Source organism: Melanerpes formicivorus, unplaced genomic scaffold (genome assembly GCF_026170545.1).
Source record: "Melanerpes formicivorus ecotype bairdi unplaced genomic scaffold, bMelFor1.0.p_v2 SCAF_34, whole genome shotgun sequence".
NCBI classification, from domain to species: Eukaryota; Metazoa; Chordata; class Aves; order Piciformes; family Picidae; genus Melanerpes; species Melanerpes formicivorus.
This window is the reverse complement of record NW_027142386.1, coordinates 3,100,630-3,123,182: the sequence shown is the minus strand read 5'-3', so window position 1 is coordinate 3,123,182 and position 22,553 is coordinate 3,100,630. Positions and strand designations below refer to the sequence as shown.

Genomic DNA, 22,553 nt, shown 5'->3' with positions numbered 1-22,553 from the left:
GCTGGGAAGTGTGGGGTGGGGGAGGCAGGGGGGAGCAGGGGGGAGCAGGGGGGAGCCCCCTCAGGGCTCCTGAGCCTCTGCTGCTGCTGGGAGGCAGGCTGGGCAGCTGCCCTCTTACAGGAATGCAGGCTCCTGGGAGCTGCCTGCCCAGGGCTGTTACAGGATATTACCCAGACCGTTTGCATGGCCACCTCCAGGTCATTTCCATCACTTTAAGCTACTTATCTGCCCATTTTCTCCCCCATAACATTTGCCTAATTCGATTCCCCTGCAGCCTCAGCACGCTGCAGCCACGGCAGCAGGGGAGAGATTCCCCAGAGCAAGGCCACTGCAGCCCCCTTCCCAGCTGCCTCCCTTCCCCTGCCAGCTCACCCCCAGGCCTCTGGGCCTGCCCGTGCTTGGGGACACTGGGGGCAGCCCCAGGATCCCATCCCTGCTCCATCCTCCCCTGGGGACAGCCTCAGGATCCCATCCCACCTCTATCCTCCCCTGGGGACAGCCTCAGGATCCCATCCCTGCTCCACCTTCCCCTGGGGACAGCCCCAGGATCCCATCCCTGCTCCATCATCCCCTGAGGACAGCCCCAGGATCCCATCCCTGCTCCACCATCCCCTGGGGACAGCCCCAGGATCCCATCCCTGCTCCACCTTCCCCTGGGGACAGCCCCAGGATCCCATCCCTGCTCCATCATCCACTGAGGACAGCCCCAGGATCCCATCCCTGCTCCATCATCCCCTGGGGACAGCCCCAGGATCCCATCCCTGCTCCATCATCCACTGAGGACAGCCCCAGAATCCCATCCCTGCTCCACCATCCCCTGGGGACAGCCCCAGGATCCCATCCCTGCTCCATCATCCCCTGGGGACAGCCCCAGGATCCCATCCCTGCTCCACCATCCACTGAGGACAGCCCCAGGATCCCATCCCTGCTCCATCACCTACTGGGGACAGCCCCAGAATCCCATCCCTGCTCCACCATCCCCTGGGGACAGCCCCAGGATCCCATCCCTGCTCCATCATCCCCTGGGGACAGCCCCAGGATCCCATCCCTGCTCCACCTTCCCCTGGGGACAGCCCCAGGATCCCATCCCTGCTCCACCATCCCCTGGGGACAGCCCCAGGATCCCATCCCTGCTCCATCCTCCCCTGGGGACAGCCCCAGGATCCCATCCCTGCTCCATCACCCACTGGGGACAGCCCCAGGATCCCATCCCTGCTCCATCCTCCCCTGGGGACAGCCCCAGGATCCCATCCCTGCTCCATCACCCACTGGGGACAGCCCCAGGATCCCATCCCTGCTCCACCATCCCCTGGGGACAGCCCCAGGATCCCATCCCTGCTCCATCACCCACTGAGGACAGCCTCAGGATCCCATCCCTGCTCTATCCTCCCCTGGGGACAGCCCCAGGATCCCATCCCTGCTCCATCATCCACTGAGGACAGCCCCAGGATCCCATCCCTGCTCCATCCTCCACTGGGGACAGCCCCAGGATCCCTTCCCACCTCCATCCTCCACTGGGGACAGCCCCAGGATCTCTTCCCTCCTCTATCATCCCCTGGGGACAGCCCCAGGATCCCTTCCCACCTCCTGCACCCTGAGTGCAAAGGGCAAGGATCCAGGGGGCAAACCTTAGAGCCCTGCTGTGCCCTTGCTGGAGCCAGTGGCCAGGCCTGGCCCCAGTGCCTCTGCTGCCCACAGCCCCCTCCCAGCCCTCCCAGTCCTGGGGGGGGGGGAGGGCAGGGATGGCTTTAATTAGGAAAAGCACAGAAGGCTTAATTGAGCTTCCCAGGGCTGCTGCAGGCAGGAACTGGCTGTGCCCAGCTCCAAAGCCAGGCTGCTCCCCAGCTCCTTCTGTGCATGCTGAGTCCTCACTTAGGCAGCAGCTCCTGCCAATTAGCTCCTGGGCTCTCTCTTGTTAGCAGCCTGGCACTGATCAGCCTGCCAGGGCTCCCTCTGGGACCTGCTGGGGCTGAAGCAAGCCTGGAAGAGAGTTTGGCTCCTCCAGCCCCAAGCCTGGCTTTGGAACTCTCTAAGCTCTCCAAGGCTGAGGCCAAGCAGCAGCCCAGCCCCACCCTGGCCACCAAACCTTGGCCCCAGGGTTCCTGAGCACCTCCAGGCATGGGGACTCCACCACCTCCCTGGGCAACCTGTGCCAGGCTCTCATCACCCTCATGGGGAACAACTTCTTCCTCACAGCCAGTCTCAATCTCCCCACTTCTAGTTCTGCTCCATTCCCCCCAGTCCTGTCCCTCCCTGGCAGCCTCAGCAGTCCCTCCCCAGCTTTCTTGGAGCCCCCTGCAGATGCTGGAAGGCCACAGTTAGGTCTCAGAGCCTTCTCCTCTCCACACTGCACAACCCCAACTCCCTCAGTCTGTCCTCACAGCAGAGCAGCTCCAGCCCTCTGCTCCTCCTCGTGGCCCTTCTCTGGACACCTTCCAGCACCTCCAGCCCCTTCCTGGCACAGAGGCTCCAGAGCTGGACACTCCTCCTCACACTGAGGACAACCTCCCCCTGGCACAGCTGCCTCAAAGCCACTGAGAACCTCTTGCCAATGTCCCCTCCCCACCCCCTTCAGCACCAGAGAGCTGCCTGCAGGCATCTGGAAGGGGTTTTTGATGTGGAAGGTGCTGCTCAGGAGGGGCAAGAGCTAAAGCTGCAGAGAAAGGAACAGTGGCTGGAAGTGACCTGGGCAGTGTGAGGAGGGGGTAGAAAAGAAGCCTGGAGCGAGAGGCAGGGATCAGGCAGGGCCAGGATGCTCCTGCCATGCCCCTGGGAGGAGGTCCATGCTATAAATACTGCTGCTGAGACAGCACAGCAGGGCTTGGGAGGGTGAGAGAGAGACAATCAAAATCATCCAGGGACTTGGGGAGGTTGCCAGGAGCCCCAGGGGGAGGTCAGGACAGAGGAGCTGGGAATGGCTTTGGACATCTCCTGATTGCTTCCCCCTGCCCCGGGGCTCTGTCCCCTGGGCATGCTCTGATGGCTGCCACTGGCCTGGCATCTTCCAGGCTTCCTTAGGGCAGGAAAGTCGGGGTGAGCTCCAGCCTCTGGCCCTCAGCCTGCTTAGTGCAGCCTCTGAGGTTCCTTCCTTAGTGCAGCCTCTGAGGTTCCTTCCCTGCTTAGTGCAGCCTCTGAGGTTCCTTCCCTGCTCAGTGCAGCCTCTGAGGTTCCTTCCCTGCTTTGTGCAGCCTCTGAGGTTCCTTCCCTGCTTTGTGCAGCCTCTGAGGTTCCTTCCCTGCTTAGTGCAGCCTCTGAGGTTCCTTCCCTGCTTTGTGCAGTCTCTGAGGTTCCTTCCCTGCTTTGTGCAGCCTCTGAGGTTCCTTCCCTGCTTAGTGCAGCCTGTTAGGTTTCTTCACAGCTTTCCCAACTCAGCAGCCAAAGCTGAGTGTTTGCCACTCGATGCCAGGCTGCTGGCAAGGTGGGAGGGCTGGCAGGGGCTGGTGGGGAGCAGCCACCCCTCTCTGCACGGGAGGGGGAGCCTGGCATCCAAGGAGGATGCAGAAACATCTGGACCACACCTGCATGGCAGCGTGGGGCCAGGTGTGCTCCTGCCAGGGGGGCAAAGAGGGTCAATTGCCAGTGTGGCAGCTGCCAGCAGGGTGCCAGGGAGAGAAGGCAGAGGAGGGAAGGAGCCCAGAGGCACCCCAAGGATGCAAGGAGCTGTGCCCTGCCAGCCCTGCCAGCCCTGCCAGCCCTGCTGCTGTGTTGGAATTTCCTGCTGCTGCCTGCCCCGGGCCCCAGCCCCTGCCGAGCCTCTGGAGCACTGCAGGCATGGGAAGCATCAGCCACAGCTGCTGCATCCACACCAGAGCTCCCTGCCCCTGCAGACCACGGCAATTACTCATCTAATGTCCAGGGAGTGGATGGAAATCTCATTCCAGGGCAGCAGGGGCAGGAGGGGGCTGCCCAGCCTGGGCTCCTGAGCTTTTAGCCAAACTCGATTTGCTTCATTGCCTGACTAGGGGCTGAGTGTGTGACACTGGAACCAGCCCTCATTACCCTGCTCTGCCCCACCTCATTCCCACTGCAGCTGAAGAGCCTTTTTTCTCCTCTCTGCCCTTGCCTGCATCCCTGAGTCCTTCACCTGCATCCCTGAGTCCTCTCTCTGCATCCCTGAGTCCTTCACCTGCATCCCTGAGTCCTATCTCTGCATCCCTGAGTCCTTCACCTGCATCCCTGAGTCCTCTCTCTGCATCCCTGAGTCCTTCACCTGCATCCCTGAGTCCTCTCTCTGCATCCCTGAGTCCTCTCTCTGCATCCCTGAGTCCTTCACCTGAATCCCTGAGTCCTCTAACCACATCTCTGAGTCCTTCACCTGCATCCCTGAGTCCTTCACCTGCATCCCTGAGTCCTATCTCTGCATCCCTGAGTCCTTCACCTACATCCCTGAGTCCTCTCTCTGCATCCCTGAGTCCTCTTTCTGCATTTCTGAGTCCTCTCTCTGCATCCCTGAGTCCTTCACCTGCATCTCTGAGTCCTCTCTCTGCATCCCCAAGTCCTTCACCTGCACCCCTGAGTCCTTCACCTGCATCCCTGAGTCCTCTCTCTGCATCCCCAAGTCCTTCACCTGCATCCCTGAGTCCTCTCTCTGCATCCCTGAGTCCTTCACCTGCATCCCTGAGTCCTCTCTCTGCATCCCTGAGTCCTCTCTCTGCATCCCTGAGTCCTTCACCTGCATCCCTGAGTCCTCTCTCTGCATCCCCAAGTCCTTCACCTGCATCCCTGAGTCCTCTCTCTGCATCTCTGAGTCCTTCACCTGCATCCCTGAGTCCTCTCTCTGCATCCCTGAGTCCTTCACCTGCATCCCTGAGTCCTCTCTCTGCATCCCCAAGTCCTTCACCTGCATCCCTGAGTCCTCTCTCTGCATCCTTGAGTCCTTCACCTGCACCCCCAAGTCCCATGATGGGACCAGGGAGCTGTTTGCCCGTGGAAGACTTTGCCTTTAGGAGTCCCTAAGCTACAATCCTGGGGTGAGGTGGCCACTCTGTCCCCTCTGTGGTGCTCCAGGGCTGGGAGAGACACTGAGCTGAGAGTGAAACAACCCCAAACCTGTTCTTCCAGAAGCCCAATCCCCAAACCTCTTTGCTTCCAGCTCGGTGTCTGGCTCAGGTGCCAGGGGGGGTTATTGAAATGTCAGCTGCAATTTGGGGCTGTGGAGGATGATGAGTGTGTGAGCAGGAGACCTGACAGCTCAGCTCCACACAGCCTGGGCTGGTTGTCCCCTCTGAGTGCCACCAGCTGAATTGCTCTGCCAGCTCCCAAGGAAAGAAAAACACACCAGCACCACACCAAGTCATGGAGAGAAAGGGAAGGGCTGCAGCACCCCCTGGGATGTGACAACCACCCAGCAGCAGGGGGGGAATGCTTGCAGATCTCGTTAGCAGTGGCACCTTCCCCTGGTTTGCCTCCCCAGCCCTGGGATACAGCCCCTGGGGCTGGGCCCCTGCCCCCAGCCACGCTGCCATCCCATCCCCCTCGGTGCTCAGGTTGCATTTCATAGGATGGGTTGGGTTGGAAGGGACCTTAAAGGGACTTGGAAGGAACCTGAAAGGATTTCAGGGACAACCTGGCCTGGCAACCCCTCTCAGAGTGGGAATTGCTCCTTTCTGCTGCTTGCCACTGGGCAATCTGCTTCCATAAACCTTGTCCCCTGTCCTCTGTCCCCAACTACGCTGCCATCCCATCCCCCTCGGTGCTCAGCTTGCATCTCATAGAATGGGTTGGGTTGGAAGAGACCTTAAAGGGACTTCAAAGGATCCTGAAAGGAATTCAGGGACAACCTGGCTTGGAACTCCCTCTCAGAGTGGGAATTGCTCCTTCCTGCTGCTTGCCACTGGGCAATCTGCTTCCATAAACCTTGTCCCTTGGCCCCAGCCACGCTGCCATCCCATCCCCCTCGGTGCTCAGCTTGCGTCTCATAGGATGGGTTGGGTTGGAAGGGACCTTAAAGGGACTTCAAAGGATCCTTAAAGGGACTTGAAAAGATCCTTAAAGGAATTCAGGGATAACCTGGCTTGGAACTCCCTCTCAGAGTGGGAATTGCTCCTTCCTGCTGCTTGTCACTGGGTGTCAGCCTGAGAACCGTGTCCTCCTTTTCTCTTGGGCCAGGACAGAGCTGGGGATGGGATGGATCAGGCTGATGGCTGTCACCAAGGAGCTCTCACCAGCAAGAGGGCCATGGAACTGTCAGGGTTGGAAGGCACCTCAAGGATCATCTAGTTCCAACCCCCCTGCCACGGATGGGGTGCAGGATGAGCTCCTGGCTGAGCTGGCCACTGGTGCTCCATGATCCAACAGCTTGAGGACCTGGCAGCCAGCCCTGAGTTTATTCAGAGGGGTCGAAGCTGGCTTTGGTATTGAGTGGGCTCCTTGCAGTGCCTCTGCAGCTGCCACTTCTTCCTCCCTGTGGTCCCCAGGAGGCTGGTTGATGGCGAGGCAGGCAGGGCAAGGGCTTGGTTTGCTCAGCAGAGGTTAAAGAGGGAGAAGAATCAGCTGGGAAAACAGCAGCGAGGGCAAAAATAGCCTCTGCTGTGCGTGGAGCTGTCGGGGGCCATCAGTGTCGGGGGGTGGGAAGGACTCCCATCGCCGGTGGCTACGAGCTGGCTGCTGTCAGCACTCCGCCGCTGCGATCCCGGAGGAGATCCCCAGAGGGAGCAAAAAGGAGGAGGGTGTGCCAGGGTGAGCCCCGGGGGAGTCGGGGAGTTCAGCCCCCCGCAGCTCAGCTCATCCTGGAGCGGGATCCCCCCGGGCAGGGGCAGCGTCTGGAGGAGGCGCAGGGCTTCCCCTGCAGCAGCAGCCCTGCAGCCCTGCAGCCCTGCAGCCCTGCAGCCGGCCGCCGGCGCTGGCAGGCTCAGGAGCCCTGCAGCCTCACCCCGCCGCTGCCCCGCGCTGCCGGCAGGGTTCTGAGCAAGGAACACCGAGACGAGAGCTTCCAGCCCCAGCCTGGGCTCTGCAAACGGAGCTGCAGCTCAGGGAGAGGATTTCTTTGTCCTGCTCTGCTCCTGGGCTGCAGGACCCCCTGGGATTTGGAGCAGAAGCCCTCCAGCCATCCCCGGGAGCCACAGGAGAAGCTGTAAACCCCCAGAGCTGCCCCAAACCCCCTCCATGTGGGACCCAACTCGCTTCTGGTCCCTCAAACGCTGAGTTTCTTGGCGTGCAGAGCCAGGGCAACCAGCAGAGGGAGGAAACCAGCACCCCTGGGAGGCACCTAGGGAGGGATGTGTCCTCATCCTCTCGGCTGCACACTCCCAAGCCTGGCAGGAACCCAACCCAAAGCCACAGGCACTCAGTGCCCCTCTCTCTGCCTGAGAAGGTTCTCTTCCCACAGCTCTCAGGACTGGGAGAAGACCACAACGAGTGCTGGGGGAAGCTGGGAGGCTGTTCCTGCTCCCCTTACCCCTGGATTACTCTGGTAATGCCTAATCCATCACTCCAACACCCTTGCCTCCCATGAATGTGATAATGCTCTGCACAGTTGAAGTCTAGAAGTCAGGAGGGTGAGCAAATCCAGCTCCTATTAATGGGACTTGGGGAGAGGGAGGGAGGGAGGGAGGGGAGAAATCTGCTGCTCACCTGGAGCAGGCTCTGTGCAGAAACAAAGCTGAGCTGGAGGAGAGTTGTCCTGGCCCCATGGAAGGGTCTCCTCCTTCCTGCTGCTGCCAAGGGGATGCTCAAGCTGCACAGGTTGGGAGCCTCTGGAAGCAGAATCATAGAATCTTAGATTGGGCTGGGTTGGAAGGGACCTCAAAGATCATCCAGTCCCAACCCCCCCTGCCATGGGCAGGGACACCTCCCACCAGCCCAGGCTGCTCAAGACCTCCCTGGGCAACCTGTTCCAGTGCCTCCCCACCCTCCTGGGGAAGAATTTCTTCCTCATGTCCAATCTCAATCCAGCTTCCTCCAGCCTGCAGCCATCACTCCTCACCCTCTCACTCCAGGCCTTGGCACAGAGTCCCTCCCCAGCTTTCCTGCAGCCCCCTTCAGATCCTGGAAGGCAGCTCTAAGGTCTTTCTGGAGCCTTCTCTTCTCCAGGCTGAACAACCTCGACCCTCACTGTGTGCCCTCACAGTGCTCCAGCCCTGGGATCACCTTCATGGCCTCCTCTGAGAGCCTGAAGGATGTCAGACACTGGCACAGGCTGCCCAGGGAGGCTGTGGAGCTTCCCACTGCTGGAAGTGTTCCAGAACCCTGTGGCCATGGCACCTGGGGCCAGGGTTTGGTGGCCATGGTGGGGTTGGGTTGCTGGTTGGATGATCTCGGAGGCCTTTTCCAACTGAAACAGTCCTCTGGCTCCAATTTGAGAGAGGGGAGCAGCACCCTGTGTCTGCCATCCACACCCCTCCCCTCCCCTCCAGGCATTCCCAGTCCCACTGGAGGCAGCAGGAGGCCCTGGGTCAAGTGGCAGCAGTGCAGGCAGCTGGCAGCAGCCCAGCTGCTGTGTTGGGTTTTGCCCATGAGCTTTGGCACTGCACCCAGAGGTTGTGCCCAGTGCTGTGGCACAATGGAGTTGTTGGGGTTGCTGTGGTGGCCTTTTCCCTTTCCCAAGCCTAAATATTTGCAGGGTTGTCTTGGAGTTCCCTCTCCCCTGGTCCCCTGCAGGTCTCTCTTGGTCCACAAGACCTCTGCCTCTCATCCTCCTCCCTCCCCATCTCCCCAGCCAGGACCAGCAGCTCATCACTGGCTGCAGAGCTTTGCTCCAGACAGAGCTCTCTTTGTGCTGCTGGGGGTGCAGAAGGGGGGGGAAAAAAATCCCTCCCTAAAAGCTGCTGGTGGAAAGCTGCTGCTTGGAATGGACACCAAGGATCATCTGAGCTTCAATGTGCTGCTTTGGCTCAGTGGATTAAACCCTGCAAGATCCAGTGGTCCCCAGCACTGCCTGGGTGCTTTGCCCAGCAGGTGAACCCCGGCTGAGTGTGGCAAACATGTTCCCAGAGCCCCTCCTAGGGGACAGGGATGAGGATGAGGGCAGGGAAGGGCCATGAGGAGTTCTGGAGGGGTTGGGATGGGGTTGGCTGCACGTCACCAGTGGAAACAGGTGGGGAAACTGGTCCCAGAGACCTCCTGCATCACCCGGGGGCAAAGTGCACTGGGAGGCCCAAAGCTGCCTCTGCTAAAGGAAGGGTTGGAGCAGATGATCTTTGGGGGTCCCTTGCAACCTGGCATTCTGTGAGAAGCAGCAGCAGCAGCCTCTGGGATGGGGGTGGAGGGGGAGGCTGAGGGTCTCTGGTGGCCTCTCTGCACACCAAGGAAATGAAATTCAGGCCAAAATCAGAGGTTTGAAGCCAGGACTCTCCCTCCAGGGAGCAGCCTGGGTGACAAAAGCCCTTAGATGTCCCCTTGGCAGGGGCTGAGTGATCCTTCCCCTCTGACAGCACCCCAGTCCTGAGCCTGGGAAGGCAGGAGAGGGAGATGGTGGTGGGGAGGCTGGAGAGCAGAGCGAAGAGAGGAGAGCAGTTCCCTCTTCTGGCCGAGGAAATCCTTTCCCTTTGCTCAGCTCGGAGGTGGCACTACAGCAGGGAGCTGTTTGTTGAAAGAGCTATTTCTGTCCTAAAGCAGCTGTTTATTAAAGCAGCTGTTTAGCCAAGCAGCTATTTATTTAGCCAAGCAGCTATTCGAGCAGGTATTTGCCTTCCCGAGGCAGAAGCTACCTGGCCACGGGCTGGAGCGGCTGGAGCTACTTCCTGCTGCTGGGATCCACAGGCACAAAGGGGAGAGAGGAGCAGAGGCTCCTTTGGGCCAGGATTGGCACTTTGGGGGGTGATTTAAGGGCAGGAAGTCGAGTTAACACCCAAGACAAGTTAGAATTGCAAGGGCAAAGCCAAACGGCAGCGACTCTGGGCAGCTGAGGCTGCTCCTCTCGGCTGTCTCCATGTAGGGTCTCCAGCAGCACAGCAACACCCTGCTCAGCCACAGCCTCCCTGCTCAGCCACAGCCTCCCTGCTCAGCCACAGCCTCTCTGCTCCTTCTCCTTTTTAAAGCCAAGAGCAGGGCAAAGAACCGGCCAGGGAAGGAGGCTGTTGGATGGGAAGCCTCAGCAGTGCAGACTGCTCCCTTTGTCGTCCTCCCCTGCCCCCCTTCCCCTTCCTCTCCCTGCTGGAATCTGTGCTCCCAGCCCAGTGTGATCTCCTGAGAGCCAAACTCTCGCAGCCCCTTGCCCCAGAGACAAGGTGATGTGAGTAGGGGGAGGCTCACATCATGCCCCCCACTATGATCCCGCCCCAGACTGCCTAATGGGGCTCAGCACAGTGGGGCTGCTGCCCCTGGCCCCCACTCCTGCCCCAAGGCCTTTAATCAGAGGGAGGTGAGCAGGACAGATCCTCCACCCTGTTCCTCACCACCTCTGTGGGTCCTGGCCCAGGACCCCCCCCCCCCCATCGCTGGTGTTTGAAGGGTCCTGACCCCAAATCAGGGAACAAGAGAGGGGGGAGAGTTTTCTGCACCTTATACAGGGCTGGGAGGAGGATGAGGAGGAGAAAGAGGCTGAAGGAGCTGCACCACGGCTTCACAGCAAGGACTCAGCCCCTTAGCAAGGAGCAGGGGGCTGCAGAGGGGGTAAGGGGAGGTGGTGAGCTCCATTCCCAGCTCTGGGAGCTGCTGGGTGGGTTCTGGGAGAGGCTGAGCCAAGGTGGTGCTGCCTGGAAAGCCTCAAAATGGGGAGGGGAGGGGGAATGAATAAATTCCTTGTCTGGTGTGTGTCTGTCTGTGTGTTCATGTGTGTGTGTGTGTGTGTGTGTGTGTGCAACCCCCCCTGCAGCAGGAAGCACAGACATGAGTGGGTAGGTCCCCATTGGGTAGGTCCCCATTTGGTAGGTCCCCTTTGCCCCCCCTCCCCCCATCCCAACACCATTTCACCCCCTCAAGGACAAGCCCCCCACATCCCCTCACCCGAACGGGTCCCCCTCTCCCACCCCCACGGTCAGAGCAGGGCTCGGGGTGGGGCAGGGCTGGTGCTTGGCTCCCGTGGGGGGGGGGGAGCAGAGCGGGGGTCTCGCCTTTGGCTCTGCAGCAGGCAGGAGGGTGGAAGGGTGGGAGGGAGGGCGGGAGGGATCCGAGGACGGATGGGGGTCTGCACGCAGCCCCCTGCCCCGACGGAAGGGCGGTGGAAGGGCATCATCCGCGGCTGCGCTGCCCTCCGCGGTGCGCGGCTCCGGGGACCCGGCGGAGGGGCGGGGAAGGGCGGGGAGGGACCGGGCGGTCCCGGGGCTCGGCGAAGAGCAGCTTACCCCCTCCCTATTTCCCTACCGCCCCCCTCCCTCCTCACTCCCCCCAGCCCTCCCTCCTTCCCTCCCTCCCTCCCTCCCTTCCCCTTCTTCCCTGCTCCCCGCCCCGGCATCCAGAGCCTCGGCAGAAGCCGCCGGGAGCCCGGGCGGGGATGCGGGAAGCGAAGAGCTGAGGACCCGGCTCCGCGCCGGGCGGAGCATCCCCCCCCCCCCCATCCCCATCCCCATCCCAAACATCCCCCATCTCTCTCTTTGACAGCCCCTTCGGATTTAGGATCTGCCTTGGGAACTGATTTTTTGGCATCCTTTGGGGGTTTTTAGGTGGTTTTTTTCCTGGGGGGGGGGGGGAGGGAGGGATCTTTTTTGGCGCACGTGGAGGATCGAGAGGATTTCCTAACATGATCTTGGCAAACGCCTTCTGCATCGTCCTCTTCGTCGGTGAGTGATCCCCGGGGAGGGGTGGAAAAGCCGCAGGTAGGGTGGGCTCCTGTCGCCCGTGCCAAGCTGGGGGGGGGGGCATGGCAGTGCTGGCATCTCCCCTCCCCTGGGCGCAAGGGACCGGCGCTGCCCTCCCGGGGTTCGCTCAGCACCAGGACAAGGCGAGGCGAGGCTTTCAAACTTGATTTTCTTCTCTTCAACTCCAAAGGTAGGAGGAGGTAGAGGGGGTGGAGGGGACGACACACAGCCCCCCCCCCCCATCCGCCCCCATCGGGGCAGCCCCCGCCCCGGGCTGTCGCGCTATCGCGATCCAAAGGCAGCGAGCGGGCAGGGATCGAGTAGCAGCGGGCGACGGCGAACACCCTGCTCGCCTTCTAGCCCTTCCTTCCCCGATCCCCTCCCTCCTCGCAGGAGAATTCACATTTTGGAGCATATTTTACCCCTTTTGCTATCCCCCACCCCCCGCTCCCAGTGTCCCCCGGCACCTTCCAGCGCCCTCCAGCCGCTGCTAAGCCTCCCCCAGCCCTCCAGTGCTTGGGAATGGAGAATCCGGTCGGAAAGTTGAGCTGGTGGCATGTGGCGGTGGTGGCAAGGCGGGGAGGGGAAATCTGCTGTCCCCTCCGCGACGATTCGTGCGTGGGGCTTCGGCTGATGGAGCTCTGCCTCTGCTCAGCATTTCCAAGGCAGCCTCCTCCGGAGGCTGGGGAAATTTTCGTGGGGGGAGAAGTCCGAGACCTTGGTGGGTGTGGGGTGAAAAGGAAGCTGCCCTCTCCCGCCGGGCTGGATGCAGGCAGGACCACGGCTTTGCCGGGTCCAATGCTGTCGCCACAGCACCCCCCACCCCATTTGGTGCCTGCGGGGTCCCCAGCACTGCAGCAGCCAGCACCCAAAAAAACTGCTGAGCTCGCCTGGGCTGGAGGAACATCAGCCCAGGGTGGGAGCACAGCGAGAAGGGACTGGGAGCTGCCCAGGGAGACTTGAAGGTTGGCAGAGCAAACATCCCCCCACCTCCAGAGCATCCCGCGGTGTGGGGCTGGGGGTGCAGGAGACGGACCACCTTAGGTGGGGTGCTGGACACCCCAAAGAGGGCTCTGCACGCTGGGTGGAATGGGGGTGAGGGGCTCCTCCTCTGCCCTGCCCCCTGGCACGGTCCCCAGCTGCTGGTGGGAGGGGGGTGCAGTGCCAGTGGTGCCTCAGGTGCCTTCGTGGAGGGTGAGACACAGTACTGAGCACTGGGGGGGCTGAGCCCCGGGTTGGGGATGCTCTTCTCCATGAGCTGTCAGCGGCAGAGTGTGCTGGGGAGGGGCAGGGCAGGGAGGGGGCATCAGTCCTGGCTTCTGAGACAGGGACAGCAAGGGAGGAACGCTTGGGGGTGGGCAAAGTGGGAGCAGACATCTGGGCAGGGGGCAGGAAGGGCTCTCCATGCTGGCTGGGGGTGCAGCTGGCTGCTGGCCCTGGGTCTGGCTGCCTGCTGGATGTCTCAGGAGTGAGGTTCAGCAGGACAAGGACCCGGGGGATGCCCTACCTGAGGCACCCAACCCCTGGTCCCTTTGCTCTTGCACAAACCCCAGCCCCTCTGCTCCCTTTCCTGGGTGCCCCAAAGGTTTTGTGGGTGCAGGGTGGGGAAGCAGGGTGGGGAGGCTGCATCTCCTCCCCACACCCCCCCCAGCCAGAGGAGCTGCAGCCCCCCAGGCAGTGACTGCAGGGAAGCTGCACCCCAAGGCTGAGCACTAGGGATGGGATGACGGAGGGGGCAGGGTGGAGCTCACCCTGCTGCTTTCCAGGGCAGCCCCACCACGGCTGCAGAGCCCAGGAGAGTGGGGCCAGGCGTGGGGGGAACCCAGCACTTCACATTTGGGGCTCTTCTTCCTGCTGAGCCCCCAAAAAAAGCCTTTCTGGGTCGGGAGGAGAGAGACCTCCTGGGCCAGGCTGCGCGCTCCTGAGCAGCTTCATTTCGGAGCTGGGCGCTGAGGATAAATATTTACCTCGAAAGCTGCCTGTGTCCAAAGGTCTCTGGCAGGAGCAGTGGAAGGAAATGTGTCCCAGCAGCTCAAAAAGAGCCAACACAGCGTGGTGCTGCTGGGTGGTGGGGAGAGGAAGAGGAACGTGGGGCAGCAGCCTGCTGGCTGCTGGAGCTTCTGCATCTGCCTGCAAACCCTTGCTGTGCTCTGGCACCCCGGAGCCTGCTGAGGCTTAGGGTTGGAATTCTCTGAGGTGTTTTGTTGACAGCAGCTCAGTGAGGGGTGGATCTGCCAGGAGGTTTCTTTTGGGTAGGAAAAAGGGGGAGGGGGGGTGTGGTGGACATAAATTAGCCCCTTCTGCATCCCAATTCCTTCCTCACCTTTCCCTTCTGCATCCCAGTTCCTCACCTCGCCCCTCCGGAGGGATTTTGTGGAGCTTTAGGCAGAGAGCCCCAGGGAAACATACTGCCCAAGCAGCCAAGGCTGAGGGTGATGCTGGATTTTGGGTGGGGAGGGGGCAGGCAGGCTGAGGTGTCCTGTGCAAGCTGTGAACCCCAGGGAAGGGCTTCTCCTGCCCTTCCTCCTCCAGCAGGAGGGTTTGTGCCGTGCTCAGGGCTCTGCTGGCACTCCCGGCTCAGACGTGGGAGCAGCATGCTGCAGGCAGCCTCCTGGCGTTGCTGAGGGGACACAGAGCCCCCTGACCTCTCCAAGACCATGGCAGGAAGGTGGGAAAATCCAGGAGGATGGGGCCAGCTCACCACCACTCACCCCTGCCAGCTTTCCAGTGGTTGGATTTACTGGAGTGCTTCCCATCGCAGCACGAGTCAGCACCCACCCCAGCACTGGGCTGTGCCAAGAAGGTGCTGGGGCCCTTCCTGAGGATGTTGCATGTGGTCCAACACCTTTTGCATCAAGGCAAGGTTGTCTTCCTTCCCTGCCTGCCTGCCAGCACCTCTGCTCCATGCCTGGGAAGCCCACGGAGCCGGCGTGGAGCCAGGAGCAGGGCCAAAGGAGAGGCTCCGGATGGTGCTTTGGGAAGAGGCTTTGTGGCATCAGCTGGAGAAGGCTCAGTTGGAGCTGGGACCTGGGCTCGCTCAGGAGCTGCACCAGAGGGATCTGCAGCTGAGCTGGACGAGGAGGAATGGCACTTGGTGGAGCTGTGGGACGGCTCTCCACGCCCGGGAGATGATTGTCCTAGGGCCAAGCGCGGCTGCAGCAGGAGCAGGTTGTCCCAGCTCCTGCTCTGGATGCCTGGGGCTGGGGTTTCCCAGCCTGCAAAGGTGCAGAGCTGTCCCCTTTGCACTCAAAACACCAAGGCATTGCCCCTCTCATGGGGAGGAGCTGGAGTTTCTGCCCTGAGGAGCATCTGGGGACGGCCACCTCGCCTCCAGCAGCCCAGGCTGTGCGGCAGGAGCGTGCCTGCACCGCTCGTGGATCCTGCCTGCCTCCTCCATGTGGAATATAATCCTGCCAGGCCAAGGGAGGCCTTCCCAAGGGACATCTGCCAGCCCAGATTGGATCTAACGTGGGTCTAGAGGCTCTGCACCTGCTCCTGCTTGCCTCCAGACCTCTCCAAACCCCAGGGTGTTTGTTTGGGGGCATCGGCCGAAGACCAGGAGGAGGAGATCTGTTCCTCGGCCCTGACCATGGCCACTGGAGATGTTTCCAGCCTGGGCTGCTGCCTGTCCTGCTCCTTCACTCCCATCCCAGGTTTCTGCCCAAGCTTCAAGCACCTCCTGTCCTCCCCCATGGCCCGAGGAGGAGCATGTCCTGACGTGCTGAGGCCACCTGCAGGGCATGGATGGAGGATGGATGGATAATGGATAATGGATGGATAATGGATGGATGGATAATGGATGGATGGATAATGGATAATGGATGGATGGATAATGGATGGATGGATGGATGGATGGATGGATGGATGGATGGATGGATGCCCATCTCAGGATGGTGAGCACTGGACAAGCTCTGCCTGCTTGCTGCTGTCTGCATGGTGCAGCTGATGCTGGGGCTGAGATCTGCCCCACCCCTACCCAAGAGGCTGGGGGCTTCCTGAGCGTCCTGGAGGGTGTGGGGGTGACACGGGTGGCCCTTGTCACATGCCTGTAGGTGTCACTGTCCCCCTGCCATAGCCAGCTGAATGGTCACGGGTTGGGAAGGGGCTGGGAGCTGGAGGCAGAGGTTTGTGATGCCCATGGGAAGGTGGCAGCGAGGGGAAGCTGCTGGGCAGGGTGCAGGGGCAGCAGCTGGGGTGGGTGTGGCATCAAGCTCGATGCCCCTCAGCCAAGGGTGCCCCTCAGGTCCCATCGTGCCCATCTTTGCTTGCCCTGGCAGAGGGGGGGGAGTGGGGGGCAGGAATGGCAGAGAACTTTGCCCACTGGGCAAGCATGGGGGGCAGCAGCCAGGCCAGTGCTGCCTGTCCCTCTTCCCCACACAGCCACGAGTGGCAGTGGCCTCGCCTGGGGCTGGCTTGGCAAGAGCCTTGTCTCAGAAAGCAAAAGGGAAAGGAGAAAATGACAGAAACAGCAGGAGAGGAGCTGAGGGTGGCACAGGGAGTGCTTGGAGCTGCCTGCCAAGGCAGGGCCCAAGGAGGGGCTGATCTCTGTGCAAGGAGCTTGGGGGAGCTGGATGGTTGCCACCCTGAAGGGGTGACTAGAATGGAGCCATGCAGGAGGCCAGCCCTGAGGGGGGAAGAGTTTGTGCCGAGCTGCAGCCAACTTGTGACCCTGCCAAGCCCTGAGTGCTCCAAACCCCATGAGTCAGATGCCCTAAAAAGGGTGAGCAGGCAAAGAAAAACCAAGCAGCAGCGGGCCAGGGAGTTTGGAAGGGCTTCCTGCTTCCCTGGACTCTGCAGAGGTCATGCATGGAGGCTCAGCTCCCCAAGCAGCAGGGCTGGAACGGGCTGGGCTTGGTTATTTCCTGGGTTTAATAAGAAGCAGAGAGCCTCCTGGTGCTCCAGGAGCTGAGGCTGAGGCTTAATCCTTCATCCACCCCACAACTTGGGGTTGCTGTCTGTGCCCTGAGCATTTTCCCCTCTCCTCATGGCCCAGCTGGGGGAGGTGGGCAGGGCTTGTGCATGGCCACCTTGCTCCTGTGGCCACCCCTCTTGCTGGATTTTGCTGTGGTTGGCAGCTCCTGGTGGGGTTGTGGCTGGGCACACATCTTGGCTTGGTTTAGGTGTGACAGGAGGATGCTCTTCCTCTCTGGAGGAGCCCAGAGCTGGCTTTAGGGCAGGAGATCTGTTGAGGACTATGACTGGGCACACATCTTGGCTTGGTTTAGGTGTGACAGAAGGATGCTCTCCCTCTCTGGAGCAGCCCAGAGTTGGCTTTAAGGCCAGGGACCAGTTGAGGACCATGACTGGGAACACAGCTGGGCTTGATTTGGGCATGATGGAAGGAGGTTCTCCCTGTCTGGAGGAACCTAAAGGTGGCCTTCAGGCTGGAGATCTGTTGGGGACCATGTCTGGAGACGTCTGGGCTTGGTTTAGACATGACAGAAGGAGGTTCTCCCTCTCTGGAGCAGCCCAAAGGTGGCTTTCAGGTCAGAGGTTCCCCCCTCCCCAGCTTGTTCAGCCTTCCTCACCTGTCTCTTCCCCTTGTCCCTCCTCTCTTCCCCTTGCCCCTCACCCAGATGGGATCCTCCACTCTCTACCCAGGGAGGTTGTGGAGTCTCCTTCTCTGGAGCCTTTCCCAGCCCACCTGGATGCATTCCTGCCTGGACTACCGTAAGTGACCCTCCTCTGGCAGGGGGTTTGGTCTGGCTGATCTCTGGAGGTCCCTCCCAGCCTCTAATATACTCTGATAGATTCATTTACATTTCACTACCTTCTCCTCAAGATCTGTGGGAAACGTTAAAGCCACAGCCCTAAAGCTACCACAGTGGGGGGGAGGCAACAGCAGAGGTCCCCCCCGCAGCTGGCTCAGCCTCCCTCACCTCTCTCTCTCTTCCTCTTGCCCCTCCTCTCTTCCCCTTGCCCCCCTCCCCCAGATGAGATCCTCCACTCCCTGGCCGGGCCCCCATCCCCGGGGGGGCAGGACCCCCACGGGTGGCGAGGGGCCGTGGACTGCGTGCGAGCCAACGAGCTGTGCGCCGCCGAGCCCGGCTGCAGCTCCCGGTACCGCACCCTGCGGCAGTGCCTGGCCGGCAGGGACCGCAACACCATGCTGGCCAACAAGGAGTGCCAGGCGGCCCTGGAGGTGCTGCAGGAGAGTCCCCTCTACGACTGCCGCTGCAAGAGGGGCATGAAGAAGGAGCTGCAGTGCCTGCAGATCTACTGGAGCATACACCTGGGGCTGACCGAAGGTAGGCAGCGAGGCTCTGCCGGCTGGGAATGGGGGGGGAGGTGCTGAAGAGGGGAGGGGGAGGGGGGAAGGGGCTCTTGATCTGCTTGATCCCACCTGGAGCTTGGGATCGTGCCTGGAGCTTGGGAAGCTCTGAGGGCAGCTGGATGCTGTAGGAGTTGTGGGCTGAGCAGTGCCCTTCAGTTTGGGATCCCACCTGGAGCTTGGGAAGCTCTGAGGGCATCAGGGTGCTTTAGGAGTTGTGGGCTGAGCAGTGCTCTTCAGCTTGGGATCCCACCTGGAGCTTGGGAAGCTCTGAGAGCAGCTGGATGCTGTAGGAGTTGTGGGCTGAGCAGTGCCCTTCAGTTTGGGATCCCACCTGGAGCTTGGGATCATGCCTGGAGCTTAGGAAGCTCTGAGGGCATCAGGGTGCTTTAGGAGTTGTGGGCTGAGCAGTGCCTTTCAGCCTGGGATCATGTCTGGAGCTTGGAAAGCTCTGAGGGCATCAGGGTGCTTTAGGAGTTGTGGGCTGAGCAGTGCTCTTCAGCTTGGGATCCCACCTGGAGCTTGGGATCATGCCTGGAGCTTGGGAGCCTCCGAGGGCATCAGGATGCTTTAGGAGTTGTGGGCTGAGCAGTGCCCCTGAGCTTGGGATCCCACCTGGAGCTTGGGATTCTACCTGGAGCTTGGGATCATGCCTGGAGCCTGGGAAGCTCTGAGGGCATCAGGATGCTTTAGGAGTTGTGGGCTGAGCAGTGCCCTTCAGCCTGGGATCCCACCTGGAGCTTAGGAAGCTCTGAGGGCATCAGGATGCTTTAGGAGTTGTGGGCTGAGCAGTGCCCCTGAGCTTGGGCTCCCACCTGGGGCCATCTCCCTTCCCTTGGAATTGGTGCTGGTAGAGCAGAAGATTGGGATGAGGGTGGATGAGAGCTGCTTTTACTGACTTCAGAGGGACTTGCATCCAGCTGTGCTGGGGCTGAGCCTGGCCTTGGTGTTTCTGACCTCCCTGGAGTGGGGCAGGGTGAAGAAATTGCTCCCATGGCTTGGGTGAAGCCTTCATTGCCAACCCCTGGGCTCCCAGAGCTCCCCAGCTTCCTCAGCAGCTCACTGCTTGGTGTCTTCTCTAAACCCACTGCAGACCCCAGGGAGAGAGCTTGGCCTTGATGATCCCTGAGGTCTTTTTCCAACCTGGGTGATTGATTCTGTGACTGAGATGTGCAAAGCTGGGGCATGGCCTTGCCCCACTTCCATCTGTGGGGATCCTTTGGGGGTGCTGAGGATGTTTTCCCCCCCCCAGTCCCCTGTCCCCCTGGTGGAGTTTGTGAGCTGGGGAGCAGCAGGGAGGGCTTGCAGGGCTCTTGCCTTGCAGAGAGGGGAGAGACCAGAGCCTGCTGGGGCTGCAGCCTGGTGAAGGAGGAAATCAGAGGCTGGAGCAGGGCAGGTCACTGAAATTGGAGTTTACTGGCCTGGGGGCTGCTTTGTTCATTGAAGGCAGGATTATCTACTGCCTACAGGCAGGGGAAGGCAGAGAGCTTCCCTCCCTGTCCCTTGTCCCTCTGCTCCCCCCCCTGCCCCTTTGCCCCTCTTGCAAGGACACCACCAGCACTGGGGCTGCCCCGAGGGGCTGCTCCAGGGCTGCAAGGAGAGATGATGCCGGGCTCAGAGGAAGGAATTGGCTGTGAGGAGCTCAGCTGTGGCTGCTGCTCACTCTGGTGGGGTTTGTTTTGTTGTCCTGTGGGCTCTACCTCCTCCTGCCAGCCCTGCACGGCTCTGCCAGTGCCCAGGCTGGAGAGGAGCATCAGTTTAAGAGAGCAGATCTCTTGAATGGGCTCAGGACTGCCCCTGCTCAGAGCAGCTCTTCAGTTCAGCTTCAGCTTGTGCCAAACCACCTGCACCAGAGCCCCTGAGCTCTGGCATCCTCTTCACAAGGGCCCTTGCCCACCGTGGCAGTGGTCCTTGGGCCACCCATGGCACTAAGTGTGGCACAAGCCTGGCCCTGCTTCCACCAATGGCTTCACAGAGTCACAGAATGGTTTGGGTTGGGAGGGACCTTAGAGCTCACCCAGTTCCAACCCCCAATGCTGCCAGGGGCAGGGACACCTCCCACTTGAGCCCAGGTTGCTCAAGGCTTTGAACACTTCCAGGCTTGGATTCTCCAGAACTTCTCTGGGCAACCTGTTCCAGGGCCTCACCACCCTCCTGGGCTCCTCTGCTGTTCCCTTAGCCCAGCTGAAAGCCTCCTGTAGCAGCTGAGGCTGGAAGAGTTCATCTGCTGGGGAATCCATCCCTGGCAGCCCTGCTCCTGCAGAGGACACAGGTCTGTGACCTCCCTCCTGCCCTGGGATGGGAGCCAGGGGAGATGGTGGTGGCGCTGGGAGGGCTTTGCTGGCCGTGGTGAGGACACGGGGAGCTGTACTTGAGCTTGCAGCCCACCCCTGGGTGAAGCTGTCTTCAAATGTGGGTCAGCACAGGGCTGGCAAACCCCCCCCCCCCCCCCCCGAGCAGGAATGACTGCTGAATTGTTCTCTCCCCCCCTCATTAGCAGCCTTCATTCAGACGTTTCCGAGGGCTTGGCAAACGTGAATGAAGGATGCTCGAGGAGTACTCCAGGGCCCGCACCTGGAGGAGGTGGGAAGGGAAGTGATTATTCCAAGTCTGAAGGAGAAGCAGAAGCTTTGGGGAAGCTCCAGCAGCTCCCAGCTTTACCGTGCACGAAGCAGGGAGTGTAAGAAACAACCAGGAGGAGCCCAAGGCAGGCCCTGGGCTGCTGGGGAGGATGCTTGGTTGGTGCCCATCCCACCCAGCCCCTCGGCTGCGGGAGCCGAGCTCTCCCTGTCATTAAGGAGGGGCTGCTTTCCCTCCCGCCTCCTTCCCGGAGGTTAATTGCATCTCAGGGAGCTCAAGAAGAAGTCCACTGCCCTTTTAATGCCGGGTAATTTTCCTGGCAAGCAGCAGGATTCGGAGAGGATTTAATTATTTATTGCAGCAGCAAAACGATAGCCTGGGAGGGCCTCGAGGGCTTCCTCGGGGCTCTCTCACCCAGCTGCTGCCTGGCATCCCGAATCCCGGCCGAAGGGGGGCTGGGGATGAAGCAGGAGATGTTCACAGCCCGCCCAAAGCCTGGGCCCAGCCCCAGGATGAGCCATGGCAGCAGGAGATGCCTTTGGTCCCACCCTCGGCACGTCCCTGAGGGGGGGGGGGGAGAGGATGAGGAGTGGGGAGATGAGGGGTGGGGAGATGAAGGGTGAGGAGATGAGGGGTGGGGAGATCATGGGTGAGGAGATGAGGGATGGGGAGATGAGGGGTGGGGAGATGAAGGGTGAGGAGATGAGGGGTGGGGAGATGAAGGGTGAGGAGATGAGGGGTGGGGAGATGAAGGGTGGGGAGATGAAGGGTGAGGAGATGAGGGGTGGGGAGATCAGGTATGGGGAGATGAAGGGTGGGGAGATGAGGGGTGGGGAGATGAAGGGTGAGGAGATGAGGGGTGGGGAGATGAAGGGTGAGGAGATGAGGGGTGGGGAGATGAAGGGTGGGGAGATGAGGGGTGAGGAGATGAGGGGTGGGGAGATCAGGTATGGGGAGATGAAGGGTGGGGAGATGAGGGGTGGGGAGATGAAGGGTGAGGAGATGAGGGGTGGGGAGATGAAGGGTGGGGAGATCAGGTATGGGGAGATGAAGGGTGGGGAGATGAGGGGTGGGGAGATGAAGGGTGAGGAGATGAGGGGTGGGGAGATGAAGGGTGGGGAGATGAGGGGTGGGGAGATGAAGGGTGAGGAGATGAGGGGTGGGGAGATCAGATATGGGGAGATGAAGGGTGGGGAGATGAGGGGTGGGGAGATGAGAGATGGGGCACAGCAAAGGGCTCTGAGGATGATGAAGGGCCTGGAGCACCTGTGTGGTGAGCAGAGGCTGAGGGACTTGGGGCTTTTTAGGCTGGAGAAGAGCAGCCTGAGTGGGACCTGATCAGTGCTGATCAATCCTTCAGGGGTGGGGGTCAGGAGGCTGGGGCCAGGCTTTGTTCAGTGGTGCCCAGGGACAGGACAGGGAGCAAGGGGCACAAAGCTGACCCCAGTGGGCACAAAGCTGACCCCAGGAGGCTCCATCTGAGCAGGAGGAGGAACTTCTTAACTCTGAGGGTGGCGAAGCCCCGGAGCAGGCTGCCCAGAGGGGTGGTGGAGTCTCCCCTGGAGTCATTCCAAACCCTTCTGGGCTCCCTCCTGTGCAGCCTGCCCTGGGTGACCTACTGATCTCCAAAGGTCCCTTCCAGCCCCCTGCCACTCTGGGATTCTGTGATGGGCTGAAAACCCCACAACAGCTGGAGACATCCCAGCTCTGCCCTCCCAGCGCTGCCCTCCCAGCGCTGCCCTCCCAGCTCTGCCCTCCCAGCGCTGCCCTCCCAGCGCTGCCCTCCCAGCTCTGCCCTCCCAGCGCTGCCCTCCCAGCTCTGCCCTCCCAGCGCTGCCCTCCCAGCGCTGCCCTCCCAGCGCTGCCCTCCCAGCGCTGCCCTCCCAGCGCTGCCCTCCCAGCGCTGCCCTCCCAGCTCTGCCCTCCCAGCACTGCCCGCCCAGCTCTGCCCTCCCAGCACTGCCCGCCCAGCTCTGCTCTCCCAGCTCTGCCCTCCCAGCTCTGCCCTCCCAGCGCTGCCCTCCCAG

At 61.2% G+C, this 22,553-nt stretch overlaps 1 protein-coding gene across 1 annotated transcript in view; it reads left to right on the top strand.

Annotated features, from left to right (window-relative positions):
- The first annotated feature begins 11,293 nt into the window (after positions 1-11,293).
- GFRA2 (GDNF family receptor alpha 2) overlaps positions 11,294-22,553 on the top strand; it is a 36,968-nt gene continuing 25,708 nt past the window's right edge. The window contains exons 1-2 of the mRNA XM_068156451.1: positions 11,294-11,657; positions 17,609-17,923. Of these exons, the coding sequence (XP_068012552.1) occupies positions 11,618-11,657; positions 17,609-17,923 (355 nt within the window). The 5' untranslated portion in view covers positions 11,294-11,617. The remainder of the gene's footprint in view (positions 11,658-17,608; positions 17,924-22,553) is intronic.